This window comes from Epinephelus moara, chromosome 20 (genome assembly GCF_006386435.1).
Source record: "Epinephelus moara isolate mb chromosome 20, YSFRI_EMoa_1.0, whole genome shotgun sequence".
Classification (NCBI taxonomy): Eukaryota; Metazoa; Chordata; class Actinopteri; order Perciformes; family Serranidae; genus Epinephelus; species Epinephelus moara.
In genome coordinates, this window is record NC_065525.1 from 13169659 (window position 1) to 13192220 (window position 22562).

The 22562-nt window shown below is 40.9% G+C and overlaps 1 protein-coding gene across 1 annotated transcript in view; it reads left to right on the top strand.

Moving 5' to 3' along the window:
• Positions 1 to 307: 307 nt before the first annotated feature.
• The window catches only part of fa2h (fatty acid 2-hydroxylase), a 44700-nt gene continuing 22445 nt past the window's right edge, over positions 308 to 22562 (top strand). Inside the window, exon 1 of the mRNA XM_050073134.1 lies at positions 308 to 727. Within this exon, the coding sequence (XP_049929091.1) occupies positions 446 to 727 (282 nt within the window). The 5' untranslated portion in view covers positions 308 to 445. The remainder of the gene's footprint in view (positions 728 to 22562) is intronic.

The window sequence follows — 22562 nt, forward strand, 5'->3', positions numbered from 1 at the left end:
AGGTGCTTCTAGATGAAGTGCTGCATTCAGGGAACATGAAGGAATTGGGACCGATGATACTCGTAAGCAAAACCCGTTTTTTCTCAGCTTTACGTTGTATAATAGTGCGAGGAGACAGCTAACATTTGGTAATGAGAAAATACTAAGTCTACGGGGATGCACTTCATATAGACGTTTCGAGTTTTAAAACACCTGTAGGCTGCTGTGACTGTCAATAAGTCGTATCTACAAGCTTTACCGAGAGTGTGAACGCCTCACAAACCCCGCCCCTTGTCGCTGTCCTCTCGTGAATAGTTAAGAGTTTAGTGTCCCTGGGTGTCAACAGCGAAGTTTCACTCTCAGCCCACTAGTAGTCAGGTCGACGGTCCTCCAAGGAGGTGTTTCTGTTCCCCTCCCCGTGTTCAGTTTTCGGTTCAGGTGGACACTCTGCATCTCCACTGTCAGTATGTCTCCGTCCACGTCCCCCCGGTTCTTCACGGAGAGGGAGGTGGCCCGCCACTGCACCAAGGAGTCCTGCTGGGTGCTGCTGGGGACCAGGGTGTACGACGTGACCTCTTTCTTGCGGATGCACCCGGGAGGAGAGGCGCTGATACTTAGGCGGTCGGGCAAGGACGTGAACCAGGAGATGGAGGGACCCCCACACCGGCACTCGGAGAACGCCCGGCGGTGGATGGAGCAGTACTACATCGGGGAGCTGGACAGAGACAGCCGCACCGACGAGGCTCAGGTAGAGTCGGGGGGCCACAGACCCACACCTGTCCTGCTAGTCACTGAGTATACAAGCAAATGCAGAGAGGGAAACCTTTAGGTCTCTACTAGATACCAGGTTATATGTCCTTACTGAGTGTTATAAACTGACAGGGTATTATATTTGTTAAATAAGATAACACACAGTATCGCACACTATATTGGTGGAAAGTTTATCATTTTTAGAATCTACTTAAATAGCCTCCCCTCAGGCTCCTGCGGTGTAGAAACAATGGCCTGGAGGCAAGACTGTTGTCCCTGTGGGATAACTGAGGTTTTCCATGTTGTCAGTCAGTCACACAAAATGGGACAATGTCAGACCCATCTTTAAGATAGTTATAATCATTTTGCAAGCAGTGGCACGGGCCTACATGTGTTTAAATGTCTCTACTAAGGGACTGTTACTTATTTATGATGGGGTGGGGGTGCGTAAAGGGAGAGGCATAAGGCCCCCAGGAAGTGCACCGGGCTTTGAAGTCAGTTTTCACAGTGGCCATACAGTGGTACTGCAATTTCTGGGGTTCGTCATGCGATAGCCTTCAGCCCAAAAATACTTACATTTGGAAAAGAGATGTCTGTAAATCAGTGAATACATTTTTTGAGCGTCACATCACCAGCGAAATGACTTGTTGAACTACCAGGATTTAATCCATTCATTTCAACAACATTTTATATGTCTAGAAGAGCCACAAGATAAATAATTTTATCCCCATTCAAGTTAGCGCAGCGCTAAACCAAAAGTTATTTTTAATTTTAATTTAATTTTTTTTAAATTTTATATACTTTATTAATCCCCGAGGGGAAATTCAATTTTACACTCTGTTGTCAATTACGCACAGGTCCGAACACACACATGCACAAACTGGACCTATACATGCACTAAATGGAGAGATGTCAGAGTGGGCTGCCCATGACAGGCGCTCCGAGCAGTTGGGGGGTTCGGTGCCTTGCTCAGGGGCACCTCGGCAGTGCCCAGGAGGTGAACTGGCACCTCTCCAGCTACGAATAAATAAATTTGCTTTGCACTGCATTTCCTTGCCTTTGTCTAACCACAAACATATGTTGGATGTTTTGGTACAAACAGGTTACAATGTTAGGTGAAACTAGACGTTGAGAAATAGGTCTGTATTTGTTACTCTTATTTACAGCAGTTTCAGGAAGTATGGCCAAACAATATTTTTCTATGCTTGAAATTACTTACAACTAAAACACTAATTAAAATTAAGTGTAATGAACATCTTGATTAACAAGATGTAACAAGACAAGTAATATCTAGGAGAAGTGGAGCTGAGGCTTTGTCATATCCACCTCTGAGGTGGGATCCAAATAATCCAATAATCCAATGATCCAATAATAATTGATCCAAATCTCTGCCTTAACTTTTCATATACCCAAATGCAGCCTTTATCTGGATTAAAGGGAGGATTGGATTACCAGAACTGAATCCTGATCCTCAGGAAAATATCCTCAGGATCGCTGGATTTTCAAATTTGTGGCGGTCTTTGGACACATCATGTACGACGAACACTTCTGTCAGAAAAAAAAAACAGAAACAAATCTGAGCCTAAAATCATGATATTTTATCAAAATAACTTCAAACAACAAAAGAAAAAAAATCGAAGTCACACCCCAGCCAACCCCCTCCTCCGATAAGTAAAGAACAGTACATAACATCTTTTACAACAATTAAACCACTATTAGCTGTGCCCAGGGACCTACATTGCCAGTATCTTGACATGACATAGCTGCGTATGATGTCACACACTAAAGCTCAATGGTTTTGAGGCAGTGGAAAGCCGAGCGCGGCTTATTGGCTCTGTGAGTAACAGGTGTATATTGTCTCTCACTTGACTTTACAGGGCGTTTCTGTGAGGCAGAGAGAGAAGGATCTCCCTCCTCTTGGAGTATTGATAGTAGGGGAGGGAATGAGGAGTTGGTGGAAAAAGACACACACGGAGGGATGTGGCTCATTGCTTGTATAATTTCTGTGTGGAGGAGGGAAGGAGCAGAGCAGGGAGGGGCAGGCAGGTGATATGGTAGACCTGTGGGGTGGTTAGGGTTGGGTGTGTGTGTGTGTGTGTGTGTGTGTGTGTGTTGGGGGGGTGTTAATGAATGATTCAAGAGGTGTGTGTGTGTGTGTGTGAGTGAGAGAGAGAGAGAGAGAAACTGGTTTGTCTTGTCTCAGTATGGATAGAGGGGACTACTAACAGGGTGAATTTGAGGGAAACCGGAAACTTCCCATCATTTGTTGTCAGAAGAATCCACACCCAATTTAGCTCTCTCTATCCCTGCTCATTTTCTCTGTGTGTGAGTAGGGAGAAACCGAGAGAATTTGCATAAATCTCTTGCAGACAGAGTTGACATTTACATGGCCTGCCCACTCTCGTGTGTTTGTGCATGTTGTTGCCTGTTTACAGAACTGCAGGTACAAATTAAGCCGTTTCTTCCTAATCTCCTGTGGAGCTTCATTCTCCCGTCACTGATAAGTCTTAACTATAAAAAAGATGGACTTTTGGACTCGTGTTTTTGTCTGTCAGCTATATATATGCACATGTGTGTGTCTTTGGGCTGGATGGAGGACGTGCATGGTGGTCATGCTGTTAGTTTTGTAAATGTAGTTTGATGCTTACAACAGCTCACTCACACTTTCACACATACTCACACAGGCTGTTCACAGTTTTAGACGTTAGTGGTTTTTCTTTCCTTTTTGCTGTCATCACACCATCACACCATCCACCCCCAAAGTTAACTGTTAATCACACAATTTCCTCTTTTCTATTTCATCTGCACCTTGTTTGGGCATGATTTAGCACTGAGGTCCGTGTTTTGCACAAGTCCATCTCAGGATGTAGAGAGCCTCGAGGTAAAATTACATTGAGAAATTGCCGGTAGGATCCGAACATCACTCTAAAGACTGGTTAAATGTGACAATAGGAGTCATGAGACAGATTTCTGCCCACGGGCTGAGTCACAAGGACATTCCAGTTGTTAATGAAATATTGCCCCTATCTAATTTGTCCTTCAGGTATGTCTGAAGAACGAGTAGTTTTCACTCTTCTCTTTCTTAAGTCACTTGGCACTGTGATTTAACTACAAATGGTAAACCTACCCCTCATTTTGTTCTTTAATGATTGGCTTGATGGCTAAACAGTCAATGGCATTTCCACCAAGCAGCATAAATCCCAATGCAGAAACAGGATGTTTCCACTTTCGGTCACAAAGTATGACTTTGAAAGGGGTTGCATCCAGCAGCAAGGTCAGTTACAGAGGCAATATGTCAGATGTTGTAATGATAATGCAACTTTTCCTTTTGTGGTTCAAGTTTGTTGTGATATAATTTATTTAGTCTATAAAATGTCAAAAATTAGTAAAATAGCGGTTTCAATTTTGGCCCAAGTTGATGTCTTCAAATGTCACATTTTGTCTGATCTGCAGCCCAAAACTTAATGATTATTGATTACTATGTTTGACAAAGAAAACCAGCTAATCTTGTCATTTGAGTAGGTGGGACCAGGGAATGTCTGGTATTTTAGCTTGAAAGGCGCTGTATGTAAGAGTGTGGCCAAAACGGTTACTGCACTCAAATTCAAAATACTGCCACGAGTCGTGTCCGCCCCCCCTCCCCTACAGATTTGAGGTTGCTGGACAGCGGCACGGGCGGCTGCCGTGGCAGGGCCGTGTCGCAGTGTCCTTGATCTTTGGTTTTCCAGCGGACCGTTCGAGCAAGTCCGGCTTCTCTGCTGCTAACGCTGCTGCCGGGATACAGCTGAGGAGGAGCCGGCTGCTAATGCTATGTACTGGGACACTGCTAACCCTGCTTGCCGTGCTGCTGTAGCTCAGTCGTAACTGTAACTGATGCTGAGACTCTACTGACTGTGTGACTGGTAGACGGCGGTGGGTGGCGCAACAGGCCAAAACACAAATTCAAAACATAAACATGATTGGCGGACCGTAAAATATTTTTTTAAATGCAAATATTCTGGCTGTACTATTGTTGTCGGTGAGATCAGTATGCTATATGAACATTATTCCTTAGTCTCTGTGACATATTAGGAGGATTTCACGACTATTTGCTTTAGATTTCTTACATATAGCTCCTTTAAGCCATTCATTGATCATCAACATAGTTGATCAGTGATGATGATAGGTTTTCAATGTAGCGTGTACCTGGGCCCAACTCAAATGACCACCCGTCACATTTTCACAATGTAGCTTTATTAGGGGAAATAAACACGGCTTGTTGCCTTGACAGTAAAGCCTCATTGGATCATCATTGATGTATCAGTACAGCATCTGTTGTCACAGCAGACGTTGCAATGTAAAATCAGAGGAACACCTGTAGTAATGTCCAAGGTATTCAGGATTTTGGATACATTTTATGAACCTAAAAATATAAGGTTAGTGTCTAAAGTTATCAGTAGACAGTAACCTTATATTTTTAGGTCCATAAAATGTAAACATTAACAGTAAGTTCACTGTTTCCCCTCTAGATTTTAAATTTCTATTGACAGACAAATCAATTAATCAACAAATGATTTTAGCTCAAGCGTGTTTCACTCAGTGTTTTATCAAGCTATGTGGAATGGAAAAGTTTTTAAAATGAACAAATTCGTATTAGTTTGAGTCTTGCTTTGTAAATGGGGATTTAGCTGATTGTTATAATGGGCCAAAAAAAAGTTGTAGTGTCATGTTATGTGTAATCTCACAATTCTCGGCTTTAGACGTTGCTCTTAATTATCACACCTAATCCCTTTTAAAAGGCAGTACACTCAAATCCTATTTTATAAACAAACAGAGTGTGATGTGGTCGCAGGGTTATAGACAGCAGGTGCCAGAGTTTCCTATAATGATGAAGCACTCTGGTCACATTCTTCAAGGGAAGACCCATCCCTCAAAGGGTTAAGCCTCGCTAAGCAGAAGGGGATGCAGCCAGCACTTTTCTGTGTCCCAGGTGAGACTGCCCTGCATGCACTCTGCCACATAGGACCAAGTGTTTGAACAGACTATAAGCAAATGGCATTTAGCTTAGTAGACATGACTTGTATAACATTTTGTTTGAGGTTGCTCTTAGTACAAACAGGAGGAGATTAAAGAGGAGATGGTATCCGTCTTGTTTGCATACGTATCAGAAAGAATCAGGCATTTTCATGTCCATTATATCCTTGCTGGAAAGTTTGTTACGACCTCAGATTTGTGTGATCTTTTTAAGTGGATCTCAGACCACAATGCATCAGTCAGTAGACGCCACTAATGTTACCAACAGTGCTCCACAATTGATTGTGTTTTTGGACAAAACTGATTAATACTTCAGATTTTTTATTGTCATTGTTCAACATTTTAGTCACAACCTTAGAACATATGTTTTTGTTGTCGTAATAATTTATTTTCATTTGGATGCAGCAATGATAAACTGAGGCTGCATTTGATCTCGGTGCATTTCGTTCGTGAACAGATACCAGGGAGGAGGTTCTAAGGAGGACTTAATGCAAGATCTGCAAGAGTAGAGGGGACAAGACTGTAGCTTCTAGTATGTGTGTGTGTGTGTGCATGCATTTGGGAGCAGGTTTACAATCAAACAGAGGAGCTGTTTATACGTCAACAAATTTAACTGGTTCAAATAGATGCTTATTGCTTCCATTCAGAACCAGTGTCACTCTGTTGGAGTTGTTTGAAGCACAGAAACACTCGGTCAACTCGTGATTGAACAGCGGTGTTACAGAGTGATGCTTTCATTACCTCACAAACAATCTTTGGAAGGATATAGACTAGTGTCATCAAAAAATATTGATTTGTTGACACATATCGTCACATAACTATCGAATAGTTGAAACGGCATTTTCGATACACCAGCACCAGCTGTGCTTTCTGTCTCTTATTGTTAATGTTTATTTCAGTCACTCTGTTAACCAAGAAAAAAAGTCACTGTTATCATGTTACAGCATTGTTATATTATCTTTTAATTAAAGAAATAGATAAAAATCATGCCCTTAATATCAATTTTTTCCCCATGGTATCAAAAAATGGTATTGGATGTCAATATTTATGAAGATATTGTATCAAGTGAGAAATTCCAGTACCGTGACAATACTAGGACGGACAGCAACTGCAGAGAGCCCACAAAAGCAACAGAAGAAGAACTGAAACAGCCATCTCAGCTCAACACATAAAAAAAGAACACCCAAATAAACTCAAACCTCATCAATAGAAAACCGCGGCAAAGGCACGACATCACTGGAGACACTGTTTTCCAGTAGCAACTTCAGCTTATGATTTAATGAATGATGTGGATATTATGTGCTGTTATTAGTGACCAAAGGGATCTGAGCTATTTTAGGTAAGAAAAATATCAACAACATTTCTCAGGTGTATCACACAATCGAGTGTTTGTTCAGTCTGGTCAGAGTCTAGCCCAGTTAAATCCAAACCCTCCTGCCAAAACAGATCAAAACACTATGGGACAGACCATACACAACAATATCACCAAATACTGGATTTTAGATTGTGATCATGTATTATGTAATATATTTTGTTGCACTGTGGAGTTAGAGCACTCCCATTGTTTCATATTTAGTATTCTAGGTAAGGGCTGGGCAATACATCGATATTATATCTATATCGTGATATGAGACTAGATATCATCTTAGATTTAGGATATTGTAATATTGTGAGTATTGTCTTTTCCTGGTTTTAAAGGCTGCATTACAGTGAAGTGATGTCATTTTCTGCATTTAGACTGTTCTGTAGTTATTATATCCACATTACTGATGATCATTTATCAAAAATATCACTGTGCAAAAAAGTTGTTAAAGCACCGATAGTCAACCGTACAGTATTATCGCAAGATCGGTATCAAGGTTATTAGACAAATTATCATGATATTTCATCTTCTCCATATTGCCCAGCCCTATTCTACGTCAATATAGTCAGACTTTTTGTCTAGTAGGGGCCTGCATTTTCCATATAGCAACTCAGCAGCATCTTTCATTTTTCAAACACCACACCCCAGCTTGTAACACTGCCTTTCTGTTAACAAGTTGTAGTCATAACCAAGCTGATGATATCACTATGGCTTTATCACTCAGTGAACGCCTCAGATTGGGATAGGGGGTCAAGAAAGACTTTATTGCACATTTGTACACACTCTGAGAAGAGCAGTGTAAAAGCACCACAGCAAGTAATACAGAAATCTTTTGTATCCCTGACCCTCAGCATAGTACCTGAGCTACTTGAGGTGTTTTAGCAAGATGGACCCCAAAGTTTAAACAGCGATCCCAAATAAGTCTAAGTCGAAGTCATTTCACATTGCAGGCTGAGTAAAGACAGAGCAGCTTATACCTTTAATCAGTGTGTCAGTCACGGGTGCACCTTTGTTTGCTCTGTGCTCCTGTCGCTTTGTCTTGGAGGAATTGAGTCAGCAAGGCCTACCTACCTCTGGACAGGATGTGGAAATACACTGCCCAACAGTCCTTCACATTTATTTCACTTGGTCTGTTTGTCTCACTGTCACTTTCTATACATGGACTTGAAATGTAAATGAATTCAGCGGGGCAAAGGGCAGCAGTCGTAGTTGTGCCTAATGTATAGGAGAATGTAGCTCTGTGGTCAGGAACTCTGGAGGATAGTAAACGTATTGTTAAATGAGTGGAATCACAAATGAGTGAGTGTGTAAATGAATGAATGAACAACGAAGATGGTATGGATGAGCCAAGCTGAATGAGAACATATGCAGAGCATGGGACTGAGAGTCGAATAGAGTAGAAACTTGGAGAGGAAAAGGAAGACTGAAATGGAGCCCAGAACAGAGAGAAAATAGAGCAGTGACAGGGAAATAGAGAATAACAGAGCATAACAAGGTAGAAACTAGAGCAGAGAGTTGAGCATTTAGATTGTGATGGTGGGTGCTGATAAGTTTTGTGGATGGAATGCGGGAGGGCGAGTGGGTCAGGCTGGTGGAGCGCTGGAATGCGGACTTTCATCTATATGGATCTTTCTCTGCTCAATGACATGATTGTCTTTCATCAGAGGTCAAGCGGAGGAAGAAGGGGGGAGACTGAGCGGGGAGGGGCGGAACTTTGTACGAGTATATTAACACCTGCTGTGTGTCAAATGTCGGTACAATTTGTTTGTTGGCAGCATGCTAGAGAAACAAGCTGTGGTTATTTATTAAACTTTGCATACAGACTTTTATCAATATGAGCCAGTCACATCAAAGCAATTTAATAGCACAGTATGAACAAGGATCATACACACGCTACACTATCACCCACTGCATCAGTTTCCCCCAACAAGCTGTTGAGGTAAACTACCTCTTTTACAACTCTTAAGAGCTGCTCCGAGTTTATCACCATGGCGATACATTACCCGGCACATTGTTTACCTTCGCTACCATAGAGACTGCCGACATGGCAATTAGCGCTCAGGTGCAGGCCTCAGGTGGCCCCCCTCATCGCTACGGTAACACCTGGAAAAGAGAGAGAGCGAGGCTGAGGGAAGCTGTACGGACAGTCTGAAGGGATGGAGATGAACATATGCTTGAAAGGTGCAATTGATTTGTTCAAAGGTCTAACAGGAGTGATACTGAAGACTGCCATTAACCTTTTCTCTCTTTGTTTGTACTGAGCCCAGTCCTGAGGTTGTAACTTTTTTAACCAGGAATAATTTTCCCAATGGTATTGATCGTTTTCAATGGTCTGTTTTGATCCTATGGTGGGATCTGATTGGCTTGTTAGGTATTTGCCAGTGGACGTTGAAAAAAAACCCTTTTAATTCATAAAATATTGTGATATGATCAAATTTTGTGTGAGGTAAAAAGATTTGTCTTTTACCCTTTTTTTTTTATTGTAAATGCTATTATTATAGTCTTATTATACTCATCAGTTTTTATTTTAATTTGATTTTTATTCCTTTTTTTTCAATTCAGTTTAGTGTCAGTTAACAGGGTGGGTTTGTTTGTTTTAGTTTAGTTTCTGTTGTGTAAAAATGCTTAATTTTTAAAAGTTTAAGTATTACTTTTATTTTATAACCACTAAGGTGGGTATTTGTCAGGAGCAGAATTTAAGGAGTTTATAATGGGTATTGCAATACAAACTCTTTTTGAAGGTGAATGAATTCACTAATGCCACCACACACTTGATGTATTGACAAGTTTGACCACGTTGACAATAACAAAAACTAGACATTTCCTGTATATTTGTATTTATTTTTATTTAGTTCTATACAATATTGTTTCAGTTTTAATTTTTTGTTTTTCTAAAGCCTAGATTTTACTTTAATTTCAGTTGACTAAAATATTTCTTTCACACCTAGTTTTTCATTTTAGTTTTATTTTAGTTATTCATATTAACTTTGGCTCTTGTACCAAGCAAATAAGATGGAGCAATGTTCTGTTCAAAGTAAATAGTAAAACTAAATGGAAAGAACAAAAGTTATGTTTGAAACTTTGCGTGAAAGTTGCATAGTTATTATTCATTGCATAGTGTAAATGAGGTCCTCGAGAGCTGTGCACAGCTGATTATAGTAGGCTATATTACACTTTAATATCCGCCATCTTTCATGTGTTCCTTCCACCCCACCTATTTCTTTATACCATTATGTCATAAGTCCTTTTTGTCAGCTTGCAGTCGCTGCATTATGATAGAAAAGTGTTCTTTGCAGCAGGCAGGCCTTGGTGTGGCTGTGTGTATGCAGTATTTGTAGATGGGACTAGCTGGCTCATAGCCCAGGGGGCGGGGGGGGACACAGCACATGCACACACTAAAGCGGTGTGTTGTTGCAGGAAAACAAACAAGGTGTGGAAGAAACAGACAAGATTCTCGGACACACCCAAAGGAGGGAGGAGGAGGTAGAGAAAGACAGCCTGAAGGAGTCAGGGTACTATGGTGGAATCCACAGGTAGAGAGAACAGGGTCATTGTTTCTGCTGTGGATATTTTGCATACAGTGCAACCCTGGCAGCTGGTCAGAGTCAGGGCAAGGTCTTTAGATGAACCTTTGTCATCTGGGAACAGAGCGAACCTCTGCTCTTCTGGTGAAACACCTCAGTGTCAGGTGATGGTACTCAGTGGGAATTTGCAGCAAAAATAAATCGGTGTGTGTGTGCTCTCTGCCAGGCCTGTGCTTTGCTATAACCACTCACTCACCGTCATATGTGCACTAATGTATTAGATTATTCACATGAGCACAATTTTTTTTTACTAGAAAAAGGTTGCCTCTGTTGTTTCCAGCCTCTGTTGGACTGTAAGTTATTTTCTTCACCAGTGGAACTATGTTAAGACCCTAAATGCAATGTGCAATACTAGGGCTTTTGCAGGTTCATTGCACATCAGATGGGCCTAATAAATTCTTGGTCACAATCTGTATTAGACTGTGTGATATCATCATACTGTTTACACTTTGTGTGACAAATGCCCAGAGCATAGTAGTGCTATGATGTAAGCAGAAAAAAGACTGAAAGTCGACACCCTTTATCTTGTCATTCTTGTGTTTTAGCAAAACAAACAAAAGAGATTTTGTTGTAGTCATGCATAGGCACATCATAATACCAGAAATTTAGTAGTCCATACCACTATCAGAGAATTTCCATGATTCTCAATACCCAATTAATTGATCTGCCTCAAATGCAAAGTACCAGTCTGTGTGGGTTCATGACATTTTGTTCAGCACTGCAAAGACGTGACAGTTGGTCTTTGAGATCCGTTTTTTTTTTTTTTTTTTTTTTTGGACATTTTGTTTCCAGATCTCTAGATCTTGTGATAGTGTTGATTGCCAAAGATGTCGCAGTCTCTCTCTAACGGTTGTTACCTTTTATCTAAGACAACCCAATATTACGAATTTCCTATATGTAGCTGCGTATGTTCCTTACTGGTAACGGTGAAGAGGACAGGCAAGCTGTTGAGCAGACCTATGTAGGAGAAACAGTTGCATCTGTGTTGAATTCCCGCTGGTGTACAAAGAGGTCAATAAGGTTGATTAATTATTAATTGCCCCATTACGTTGAGACTTGATTGATAATGTCTTTCAAATCAAAGATCAATAATTTGCATATCTCGCTTTACGCCAGTTTATATTAATGAGAGCAATTTAAAAATGGACACACAACATAGCAGTATGGTGAGGATGGTTGCAGTGTTTATATGGCGCTCAGTTCACCAGTTATTGTCTGTATGGTAACATGACACCTTCTGCACAAACTGGCCAGCTACACACTGCCTCTGATTCTGGCACATGAACGCACACACAAACGCACAACAGGTACAGAGAGAGAGAGCGAGGGTGGAATCTTGAGTCCTGATCATTCAGGTTTGACTGGTTCTTTTAGTTAGAAGGAGACGAGTGATCTTGTTAGCCACACACATACACGCACATACATGTGTCATCACCCTCACTAACCCTTTCTAACTTCATGTCTGTCATTGGGTCTCCCTGTTAAATAACTTACACCTATGTAGGATATGTGTGGATTCCTCTGATGTCGAAATTGATTCGGCATAGGATGTAATGGTGCTCCACGGCAACGATAGATAATGTGACTTGTATTGTGGATGTGTTGCATTCATTATTCACCTGAAGTATTGTTTACATTCTGTCATTCAGCGTGTGCAAGAGAGCGATGACATAAAGGTTTGCTTTGGGAGCTGTGCAAGATCATCAAATGCAAATTTGTCTAGCCACTGAAAAGAAGATGATTAGTGAACCATGCAAGCATTATAGAGCTGAAGTATTGTGTTTACAGTCTTATATCTGCTTTGTGACAGACAATGACACTTTATTTGAAGAGAAAGCTGGCTATGGAAATGATTTTGTCAGAGAGTATGTCAGGCATTAGTGAAAAGGAGAACACTACTGAGGCTTTCTTCAACCTGCCTCATGCTGTCTTCACTGTCAACAGCCTCTACCGGCATGGAGGAAACAACACAAGCACCCCAGGCTGACCAATCGCCGTTACATGTAGTATCTCACCCCCAGGGTGTAGTTACATGTTTGATGCTCTGCACAGACTGCTGCCTCTCAGCAGACAACAATGTCAGAGGAGGGATGAGTTTGGAAAAATTCTGACAGCAGGACGTGTGACAAGTATTCATCACAACAATCGTTCTCATTCACTGTCCGCTCTCTGTGACCCACGAATGCATCTACACACATTCCTCAGAGTGGCCCGTACACATCACTAGATAAGAGAGGATTTGGCCATTTACTGTAATGTTTGTAGTGGTGAAATATTTCAGCATTTTAAGTGTGTGTAATGTAAGGCGGCATGACTAATTGTTAAAAGATTGTGATCTCGATTCAGGCATGTGCCCAACCTAATTTCTAAAGCACAATGATTCTGCAATATTTGCTTCGGAGAGTTGCATATGTAGAATGAGTGTTCATTATTTGTCCCAGAGTGACAGACTCCTCTGAACCTACCACTTCCCTCACACTCAACCTATCAAATTATTCACAGAGCCACCTGTAAAGTCAGGCTGGGTCGCCACAGAGAGTGTCTGATCTTTGCTCACACTTACATGGGAGGTGAACACAAGCCTAGCCTGTAGTTTTTCTAACGTGCAATAATGTTAATGAAAATGTATGTTAGCTTTACCAGAGAATTTAAACATAAAATGACTTTCATCTCACACAGTCTGGTTATGTTTGTAGGGATAACCTGAGTAAACTAATCAGCGTAGGCTATGGTGTTATGTTAATTAAGTGAGGTGGAGCCAGAGTTGATGGCTAATCTTGAACATCACCGTCATTTAAGTGAAACATTACTCTGGCTGAGCAAGCTGACGGTAACAGCATGCAAGGCATATATGTCGATGTGTGTTGCCCATAATGTAGACTGTAAAAACACCATTAAATCTCTTACTGTAGTCACTGAATTGAACGACTTACATTTATTAAATGAATGATGAACTAATTTGATAATTGATTAATCAGTTTGAGTCATTTTTTATGAAAAAAAGTCAAAATTCTCTGATTCCAGCTTTTTAAATGTGAATTATTTTCTGGTTTCTTCACTCCTCTGTGACAGTAAACTAATTGTCTTTGGGTTGTGGACAAAATGAGACATTTGAGGATGTCATCTAGGGCTTAGGAAACACTGGTCTGGTCTACATGTTTTTACCAGTTTCTCATGTTTTATAGACCAACTAATCGATTAATCGAGAAAATAATGGATAGATTAATCAACAATGAAAGTAATAGTCAGTTGCAGCACTAATGTACACTTCTGTTACGTTTGGTGTTGTTTAATCTAAGATCTTATTTGTTCGTCCATCTTCGGCACAAGTTATTTAAAACTGTCTTAGCCTGATAGCAAGTGTTATCTGACTTATGTTTAGTCCTAGACAATCTATCTTCTCACCTCTCTTCCTGTGTGTGGACTGTATATGGATGACATCACAAGTTTGAGACCTACTTCTCTGGTTTCTGGCTTTGGGAGAGTGTAGCACAATTTCACAAATACTGATTTATTTCCTCGGCCATGGAAAAAATATATTGGAATTCTTAATGTAGGTGGTGTTCCCCTTTAAATAAGACGAGTCAATTGCCAGCTGTTGATAGTACAGAACACACAGGGTGGGCTTCAACAAAAAGACCCAGTTTGTGCCACTGTGTGTAAATATGGATGTAGAAAGATAGGGGAAGTATTTAATTGATGATGATATAAAGTCCATATGCTTGCTTTGTTTCTCTGTCAGACACATTTACAGATAAGAAATGCAACAGCATAAATATCAATTTGTTTTGTTTACAGAAGAAAACACTTTAACCTGAGTACTGTGAGAGAATCGTGATCTCAGTTCTGACAAAAGAACCATCATGTGATGACATGACTCACAGATAAAGGTGTGAGTTTATCTGTAGCCGAATCCAGGGGAGAAGCGGTGTGTATTACTATCGCTGTCATCTGGCGAAGCGTGAGGCAAGGGGGCGTTCAACTATTACACAGTCTTGTGATCTTTCTGCCGGCACTGATGTCACTGCTAACAAATCTGAACAGCAGAGCACTTGTTTATGATTGAGTAATAAATCATTAACATGGTCACATTTTTTGAAGCTTGTGCTGCAGTTGGGTCAGATTTTTTCACACCCTGTATATTTTATTCATGGAATTTGCTGTAGGAAGTAAATCTTAACGTCTGTCACCTCTGCCGTCTGTGCTTTAGTACGACTGAACACAGACGGGTGTTAGTTTTACCCTGGTCCCCTGCTCATGTCTGACACCCATAATGAAACCTTGATGTGAATTTGTATTAAGTCATCAGGATTTGATAATGTGTGAAATAGATTTGTACAGGTCAGTAAACTTTGTTTAGTCACTACTGTTGAATTTGTAAATAAACCGTTGCTGTAATCTATGTGTCTGATGGATGTGCCACACAGGTATCCAGAGCTCATGACCCTTTCAGTGTTATCGAACTTTCCACAGTGTTATTGAACTTTAACCCCGGTCTGTCCATATGCATCCTACCAGTGAACTGCTGTTGGCACACCTTCAGAAACACACACACACAAACACACACACAGTTGTACCGACACCTGGTTTGTGGCAGGTTGTAATGTGCATTATAATTTTACATAGAAAGGTCTTGTGTACTCACATCTCAGCTTTCACACCCCTGTGCATGTATGTGTAATGTGGGACCATCTGTCAAATACCCTCCAATCACACGACAACAAAAAAAGTTTTCTGTCAGTGCATTTTATTGTAGATACATGGATCATTTTGGCACACTGTGCTCAGACCAGCTAAACACCAAATAAGCAGCAAGCAAGAAACTTGAAACAAGTGAAACGAAAGCCAGAGTCTACTTCCTGATTGGACACGTTTGGAGTACCTGACTCCAAATCATGAAAGTAAATAATTATGACATATTTGGTGTGTGAGAGCGAATGTTCTTAGTGTTGAGCTCTGGATGTTGCCAGTGTCGTTCTTATAAAACCGCTGTATCCGTGTTGGAGTGGTTAACCACCGCAGCTTCCTCAGGCTAACTGACTGACTGACCCTTCTCATCTGCTGTGTAACCGGAGACCAGAGGTTACGAAAGCTTTTTCTAGCGCTAAGGTCACCTGTAGAGCTGCTGCCTTTGATGCTCTGTTGTATCTTTGCTCTTATTTATTTACTTAAGCAATGCTGCTTCAGACTGTGCCGTAGGGCTCTCACAAATACCATGGAGCTTTGGTAGAAATCAGCAGCAAATATTCAAAGCTTCAGCTGAGCGAATCAATATGTTGCACGCAGCTCTACAACGGAAATAAGATTTAACCCATTTTAAACAGTGGAAAGATAAAACATCAAAAATTAGTATGTGGCAGTCAATGTTTATATTGTAGCAGCCGGCACAAATGTTTATTTATATTACATATTTACATATTTACATATTTACATTGGTCTGATGATGCTAAGCTTCTGGGGGCAACGGCCAGTATTTTGGAAAGATCCTGTGTAGCCAGCAGATATCTGGGCCAAGATTTCCTCTGCCATAAACTGGCCATTTTGGCTGATCTGTGTAAACAGATATCTACATAAGTAAGTAAATTTAGTAACAGACTGTTTACCTGCTGCTTAAACGTGATTGGTAAACACTACTTGGACTGCAACCAGAAACCAGAACATTTCTGGTACGAGAATCTTGTCCTGTTGGCTACGGATTTTGTTTGTTTTATAGAGATCATACAAAATGGAAGAAAGGAGTCAAGTTGTTTACTCGTGGTGACTAACCTGAAATGCAGTTTTTGGCACACAGTTGGCAACAATTCTGGGGGTAAGCAGGTTGGTAATGAGCCAGAATTAGTATGAGAGATGTTTTATTATCACAAATTTTGTTTGACTTGATAATAAAGACCAGAGTTCAGCAGCTGCCTGGCTTCAGAGCGCTGCCTACAGTATGTGCCACTGCCGTCATCCTTTGATCACAAAATCTCAGCTTCACAAACCAACCATGACCAAGTCTGCCCAGAGTGCAACACCAACTCAGCCTTTGCCCTACACATGATTCTTCCACCTTTAGTCCCAGCACTCTCCCTATCACCGGTCATAATACACACAGTAATAAAATGCAGTGATAGACACCCACACACACCCTGAAGAGAGGGAGCCCAGTTTCTGTGGTGAGGTTAAAAGATCTTTAAATTGTTTTTTTAAATTTACCTCAAAGCACAAAATTCAGCCAGGCATGCATCGTAAACAGTCAAAGTCATATACACAGTATATAGTTTCATTGTCAACGGTGTGGAAATTGAAAATGAAATTCTGTTCCTGCTATCAGTTAACATTCATTCAGTCATGGCAGGCCGTCCAGCCAGTTTTGTATTGCCACAGCAACTCCTCATGTTACCGTACATATCATTGATTTCAGTTAGTTTCATGCAGTCTACAGATTTTAGATCAGGGAAAAGGAGCCCTGGCATGGGATCGGTAATCAGCATTGGCAGATACCCTGAGTGGTACTGGAATTGGGAGCTATAAGGCTGTGTTTACACATTACAAGCAAATGTGGCCCAAATCCAATTATTTTTACTGTCATGTGACAAAGATCTGATATTTTCTGAGACTAATGGACACAAAAATCAGATTTTTTTTCCAATCATATCTGGGCCACTTTGATAGGCGGTCCTACATCTGATACATATCCGAACACTGGCCATGCAATCTCTGTGAGCACAGTCATATCGGAATTCATGTGTGTTTTTCCCATACATCCACGTTTTTTCCACTTTATACTTCACTGCCCAGGTGCAGATCACTCACTATGCAATGTTGGGATGGTCTGTTTAAACTACAGAAGGCTGCTGTAGCTGGATAGCTGCTGTGGTAGGCAGCCTAAGTCGCCAGACAGTAGAGCCTGACTACCAGACGCTTTTTGACGGGGACATCTTGCCCGCATGCCATAACAGCGTTGACGAGAGTTGCCAAAGAGTCATTGGAGTGTAGTACTGGGTATCCTAAGGTTTTGGAGGAACTGTTCCTTCGTGAAACCACATCATGGTCCCACCACTTCTGACGGCACTACGAGCAATAGCTGCTAAAAGAGCAAGTGGACTGAAGTCTGTTTGTACCATTATCCCAAAAACAAACGGCAGTTGCTCCGGAGGGCCATTTCACCACAGTCTCCCAGACAGAAACACATGGCCACTTATTATGCAGAGTGGCATTATCCAACCTTGGTATCATGGTGATAATTAGGGAGATCAAACTTGCAACACTATGTCATTGATTTTTATGCCTGTTTTGCAAAATGTGTGTGACGTTATTGGTTGCATGTGAGGTGTTTAAGAGCAGAGATGTGTTCACATGGATGTCAGATATAGGTCACTTCAAACATGAATGTGAACAGCCTATAGGCAGAAGGATTGGATCTGGGGAAATCATCAAAATTGAGCATCAAGCCCTGTAATATAATGTAGCATTAATTAAAATGGCTTATTTCACAAACTTCCTCTGCATTATATGTAAGCAGTGTTGCATCAGTGTAGCTCACTGATCCAGACCCTCTATCCTTCACCCTCTTGTTATTTTAGTATCTGTCCTGCTTGGCCCCTCAACCCTCGTTTTAACCCCCGTCTCCATCAGTTCAGCCCACAACCCTAATGATGCCATATAACGTCAGCCAAATTCCACCTTTTGGTTCCTCTTCCTCCCCACCAGCTGAATTTTGGGATCACAAAAAATGCAATAAAATAAAGAAGGAAGAAGAGCAAACTCTATTTTTAACTAACTTTATAACTGCTGTTATATACAGTGTATTCACATACACACACACACACATGCCCAAATACACACATGCACAAACAAGCAGGGTCAAAGAGTACTAGATTTGAGGGACATTTTCTCTTATTGTCATCACAACTAAACTCAGTCCCCTGTTGCCCTCAAAATTTATTTTATTCCTCTTCACCACATTCATTTAATTCATCCACCCACATTCTCCTCCCACCTCCTCCTCCTCTCCCAGCGGAGGGTGACTATAGTTTCTGTGTCTGTGATGGTACCAGTCCACATCGCCGCCCCACTCTAACCATCTCCTTTGTTTTTTGTCTCTCATTCTTTTATGTTTCAACTCCTGCTGGGACAGAGCACTCCTTATGTTTTTCTCCTTGACCCTGCTCCCCTCTGCGAAATAAGATTATTCAGTCGCCCTGCCCTCTCCAACAAGACATCTCTGAATTTTGTTCTTAATTTGAAGTGCTAACATTTAATTGTGATTCATGTATTCACAAACACAGTGACCTGGCAATAATTGGTGTCTGTCATGAGAGCGGAAGTTGAAGATTTTATAAGTTTCCAATTGTGAGTCAATAATCTACCTAAACAGTAAATATCATGGACAAAGGAGGAATGGCGTAATTGAAATTTTCCTTTAAAAAGACCACAAAAAGGATTTTTGCAGGTTGAATATGTGTTGTGTAAGCTTGTTGAATGCTTTAAATCACACTTTATACTGTAAGCCAGAGCAGTAGTGTCCCTCCTCAGTATAATGCAGTCAATAGATGTCATTCTGGACAATGGGTCAACGTGGGGTATGAGTAATGTCAGCATCACAGGCATACCACCCATTGTCTCAGCTCAGGCCTGAAGAGTGTACACAGGCACTCCTGGATCGACAGAAACACAGATGAAGGCCAGTAATTAGTTACTGAACTCCCTCGTTCTGCATTCAGTGTTTACTTAACAACTTGCAAATCACCGACTATTGATTTGTTCTTTAGCTTTGTGGCTTTACCTTTATGTGGATGATGTGTCATAGCAGTGACTAAAACTGAGCTGATAGCAGTATGAGATGAACTGAAGGAAAAAGTCCAAAAGGTGGTGAGGTGGGGAGAAGTGTGAGTCAGAGAGAAAGGGAGTGTGGGGTTACCCACCTAGCTTGGGTGCTGTTGATATGTTGCCATGGCAGCCTTCGCCTGAGTACTTGGATTTCAGTAGCAATATGAAGATAAATATCTTTACCAGGGCTGTCAAAATAACGCGTTAATTTCAATTAATTAATCACAGAAAAAATAACATGTTCAAAAAATGAACGCTGATTAATCGCATTCCATTGGCCCCATGAATGAAACGTTTACATTTTAAAAAGGCCCAGATGGAACTGTTGATAGCAGCAACGTTCTCTGCAATTTCTGCAGTAAGGACTTTTTATACCATCAGGGTACTTCAAGCCTGAAATATCACCTCAACGCAAAGCATTTAGCAGCTAACCTGGAGATCCGAGCTAGCATAGCCTCTGATGCTAGCGCTAGCAGCCAGCCTCGTCAAGCCACACTCGAACAGGCATTCAGACACAAACCGAGTATGTGTACCTGTGACTGGCAAATGGATTGCAAAGGACTGCAAATGGACTGTGTCCAAAATCCAGCAGCTTTACTCGGCACATCTGCCAAATTCATTTTAACTGAACATTTTTTAAATACTTTCACAGCAAAACTTGTGTGCGATGTATGTGATTATTAATCACAGAGCATGTAAATAATTAGACAGATTTTTTGACAGCTCTAATCTTAACATTTGATTCCTTTAATACCCTAACATACAAACAGTATCACACAACAATAATTTAACCACATATAATGAAAGTAACTGAAGGATACACAATCCTGTTCTGAGAACAAAGTCACAAGTCGTGGACAACCTAACATCAGCTGGTTTCAACCAAAGATTTCTGGGGAATCCCTGAGAGGCACTGCCAACTGGGGAGCTCCCCAAGAACTACATATCTTTAAGGGCTACTTTCTGTTTGCATTTGCAACGCCAATAGGAACTCCAAAATTAACGTACTGTAAGCTGGCCAGCGGTTGGTATAGCACCATCATTCTTGCTTTGACGAGTCAAATTTGCGATGCACTTCCTTTGCAGCAAATAAGCTCAATTAAGCCTGGACTTCACTCTCAATTCATTTCATTTTCTTTCATTTCTTTTGTTGTGAGCTGCTGTTTGTGTTTTGGGTTATCTGCTGTTTACACGGCAAATGGGTCTTTAAAGATGGCGATCGATGTGGATCAACTATGTACACTTACGTCTGGGCCAATCAGCATACACTTGCATCACTCCTCTTGTGCTTGGACAGTACCTACTCTCAAATAGTAACTAAAAAATTTCCTTAAAATGGCGTTCTAAGAACAAGGATCGTTCCCACTTCTTAGGATGTGGACACAACAAAACTGGGGTTCTTAGAACTTTGAAAAAGTCCCCCCTGGTCAGAAAATGCCTGTCTACAGTTTGTGTCAAACTCATAATATATTTTCTTGATTGTAATTTTTGAGACTGTAATTTGTAGAGTTACTGAGCAGCTGTCTTGTTTAATGTTCTATGTTCAGTCTATGCATCAGTAAAGAGGATCTTACACAGGCTACTTGTGACTGCTGTTCCTCTTTGGCTAGACAGTTGTCATGTTTTGCATGTGTCATTGTGATTGTTGTTAGATTTTTTATATGATTGATCAGTGTACCTGCCTTTCAGTTCAGTTACTTTTTAGTGTGTGTTCCTTAGTACATTGTTTGTCTAGATCCTGAAGATCACAGATATCTTCACAGATAGCATTGTACATATTTGACCCACACACCACCCCAACCTGCCTCCTTGCCCAGAGTTTCGCTTGTTATACTTTGTCTTAACTCCTGCCAGCACGTTGGTCACGTGATCACAGCCTTCCTGACTCAAAAAAATATAATATGGGTTATGCGCGAATTCTTTCTCATTCATATGAACGGTGCATGGGAAGAGCCAGAATACAATCAGCCAGTTGGATGATTGGGCCAGTGCTCGAAAAAGTTTTAAAAAACTCACTTCATTTCAATAATTTTCTAAACATTGCTTACTCTACTTTCCAAGACTTCGCTCTGCCCCGCCTGTGTCTGCCTTCGCGCTCTACTTAGAGCCCTGGGAATGTGAGTAGAGCAAGTTGCGCGAATACAAACACAGTCATGCTTGTTCTTGTTTACTTCATAGCTGAAATGGTGATTAATCCTAAAGCAACATACAGTTCAACTGCAAAGGAATTTTCTCTGAAAAAAACATGCAACTGTGTGACTGTGGATGTACCTATTTGCCACTTGCCTGACAGGTCCAGTGGCAAAAAAACATTATCGTTGAACCCTGCCTGACTGTACTGCACTGTACTTGAGTACAATTTTGACTTGTAATGTAATGAACTTGAATGTTAGTAAAGTAAAGTTACCTGTAACTTTTCATATTAAGATTTTTCATTCACCACATTATACACCACAGTGCATGAAAAAATATTATTACCAAATAAACTACCCAGTAGTATCTAAAGTTGTAAAATGACAAATAAATGTCATTTGAATCAGTCTTTGCTGTCCAATACACATATTTGACTATTTTTTTCCCTTTTTTCAATATAGAGTTTGAATGGGGTTTAGTGGAACATTCAGGCCAGCTGACACTGAAGTTCCCACAATACAGCAAACATGCCATCTTAGCCCTCTGAGCTAATGTATGCTAATTACACTAACGACAGAACTGTGCAACAACATTTTTTGCCAACACTAAATATCAAATGAGAGAGTATTGTATTAAGTTACAGTGAGCTGTAAATTCACCACCTCTAAGCAGAAAGCAGAAGGCAACATTATCTCGGAGCCTGACCAGGCGAAGCTTCTCTTCCTCCGGGCAGCTGCCTCCATCTTGCTCAGACTCACTCTGACTTTGGGTCCACAGCTGCCTGCAGGCAGAGCAGTGTGGAAGTAAGGAGTGCTTTTTTTTTGCATAGAAAAAAATTGAAAACGCAAAAAAGACCACATCAAGTTGATGCCTTGCAGCCAGTAGCGCAGTAGATTCAAAACTAGATCAAACTGCGGTTGGAACAATTG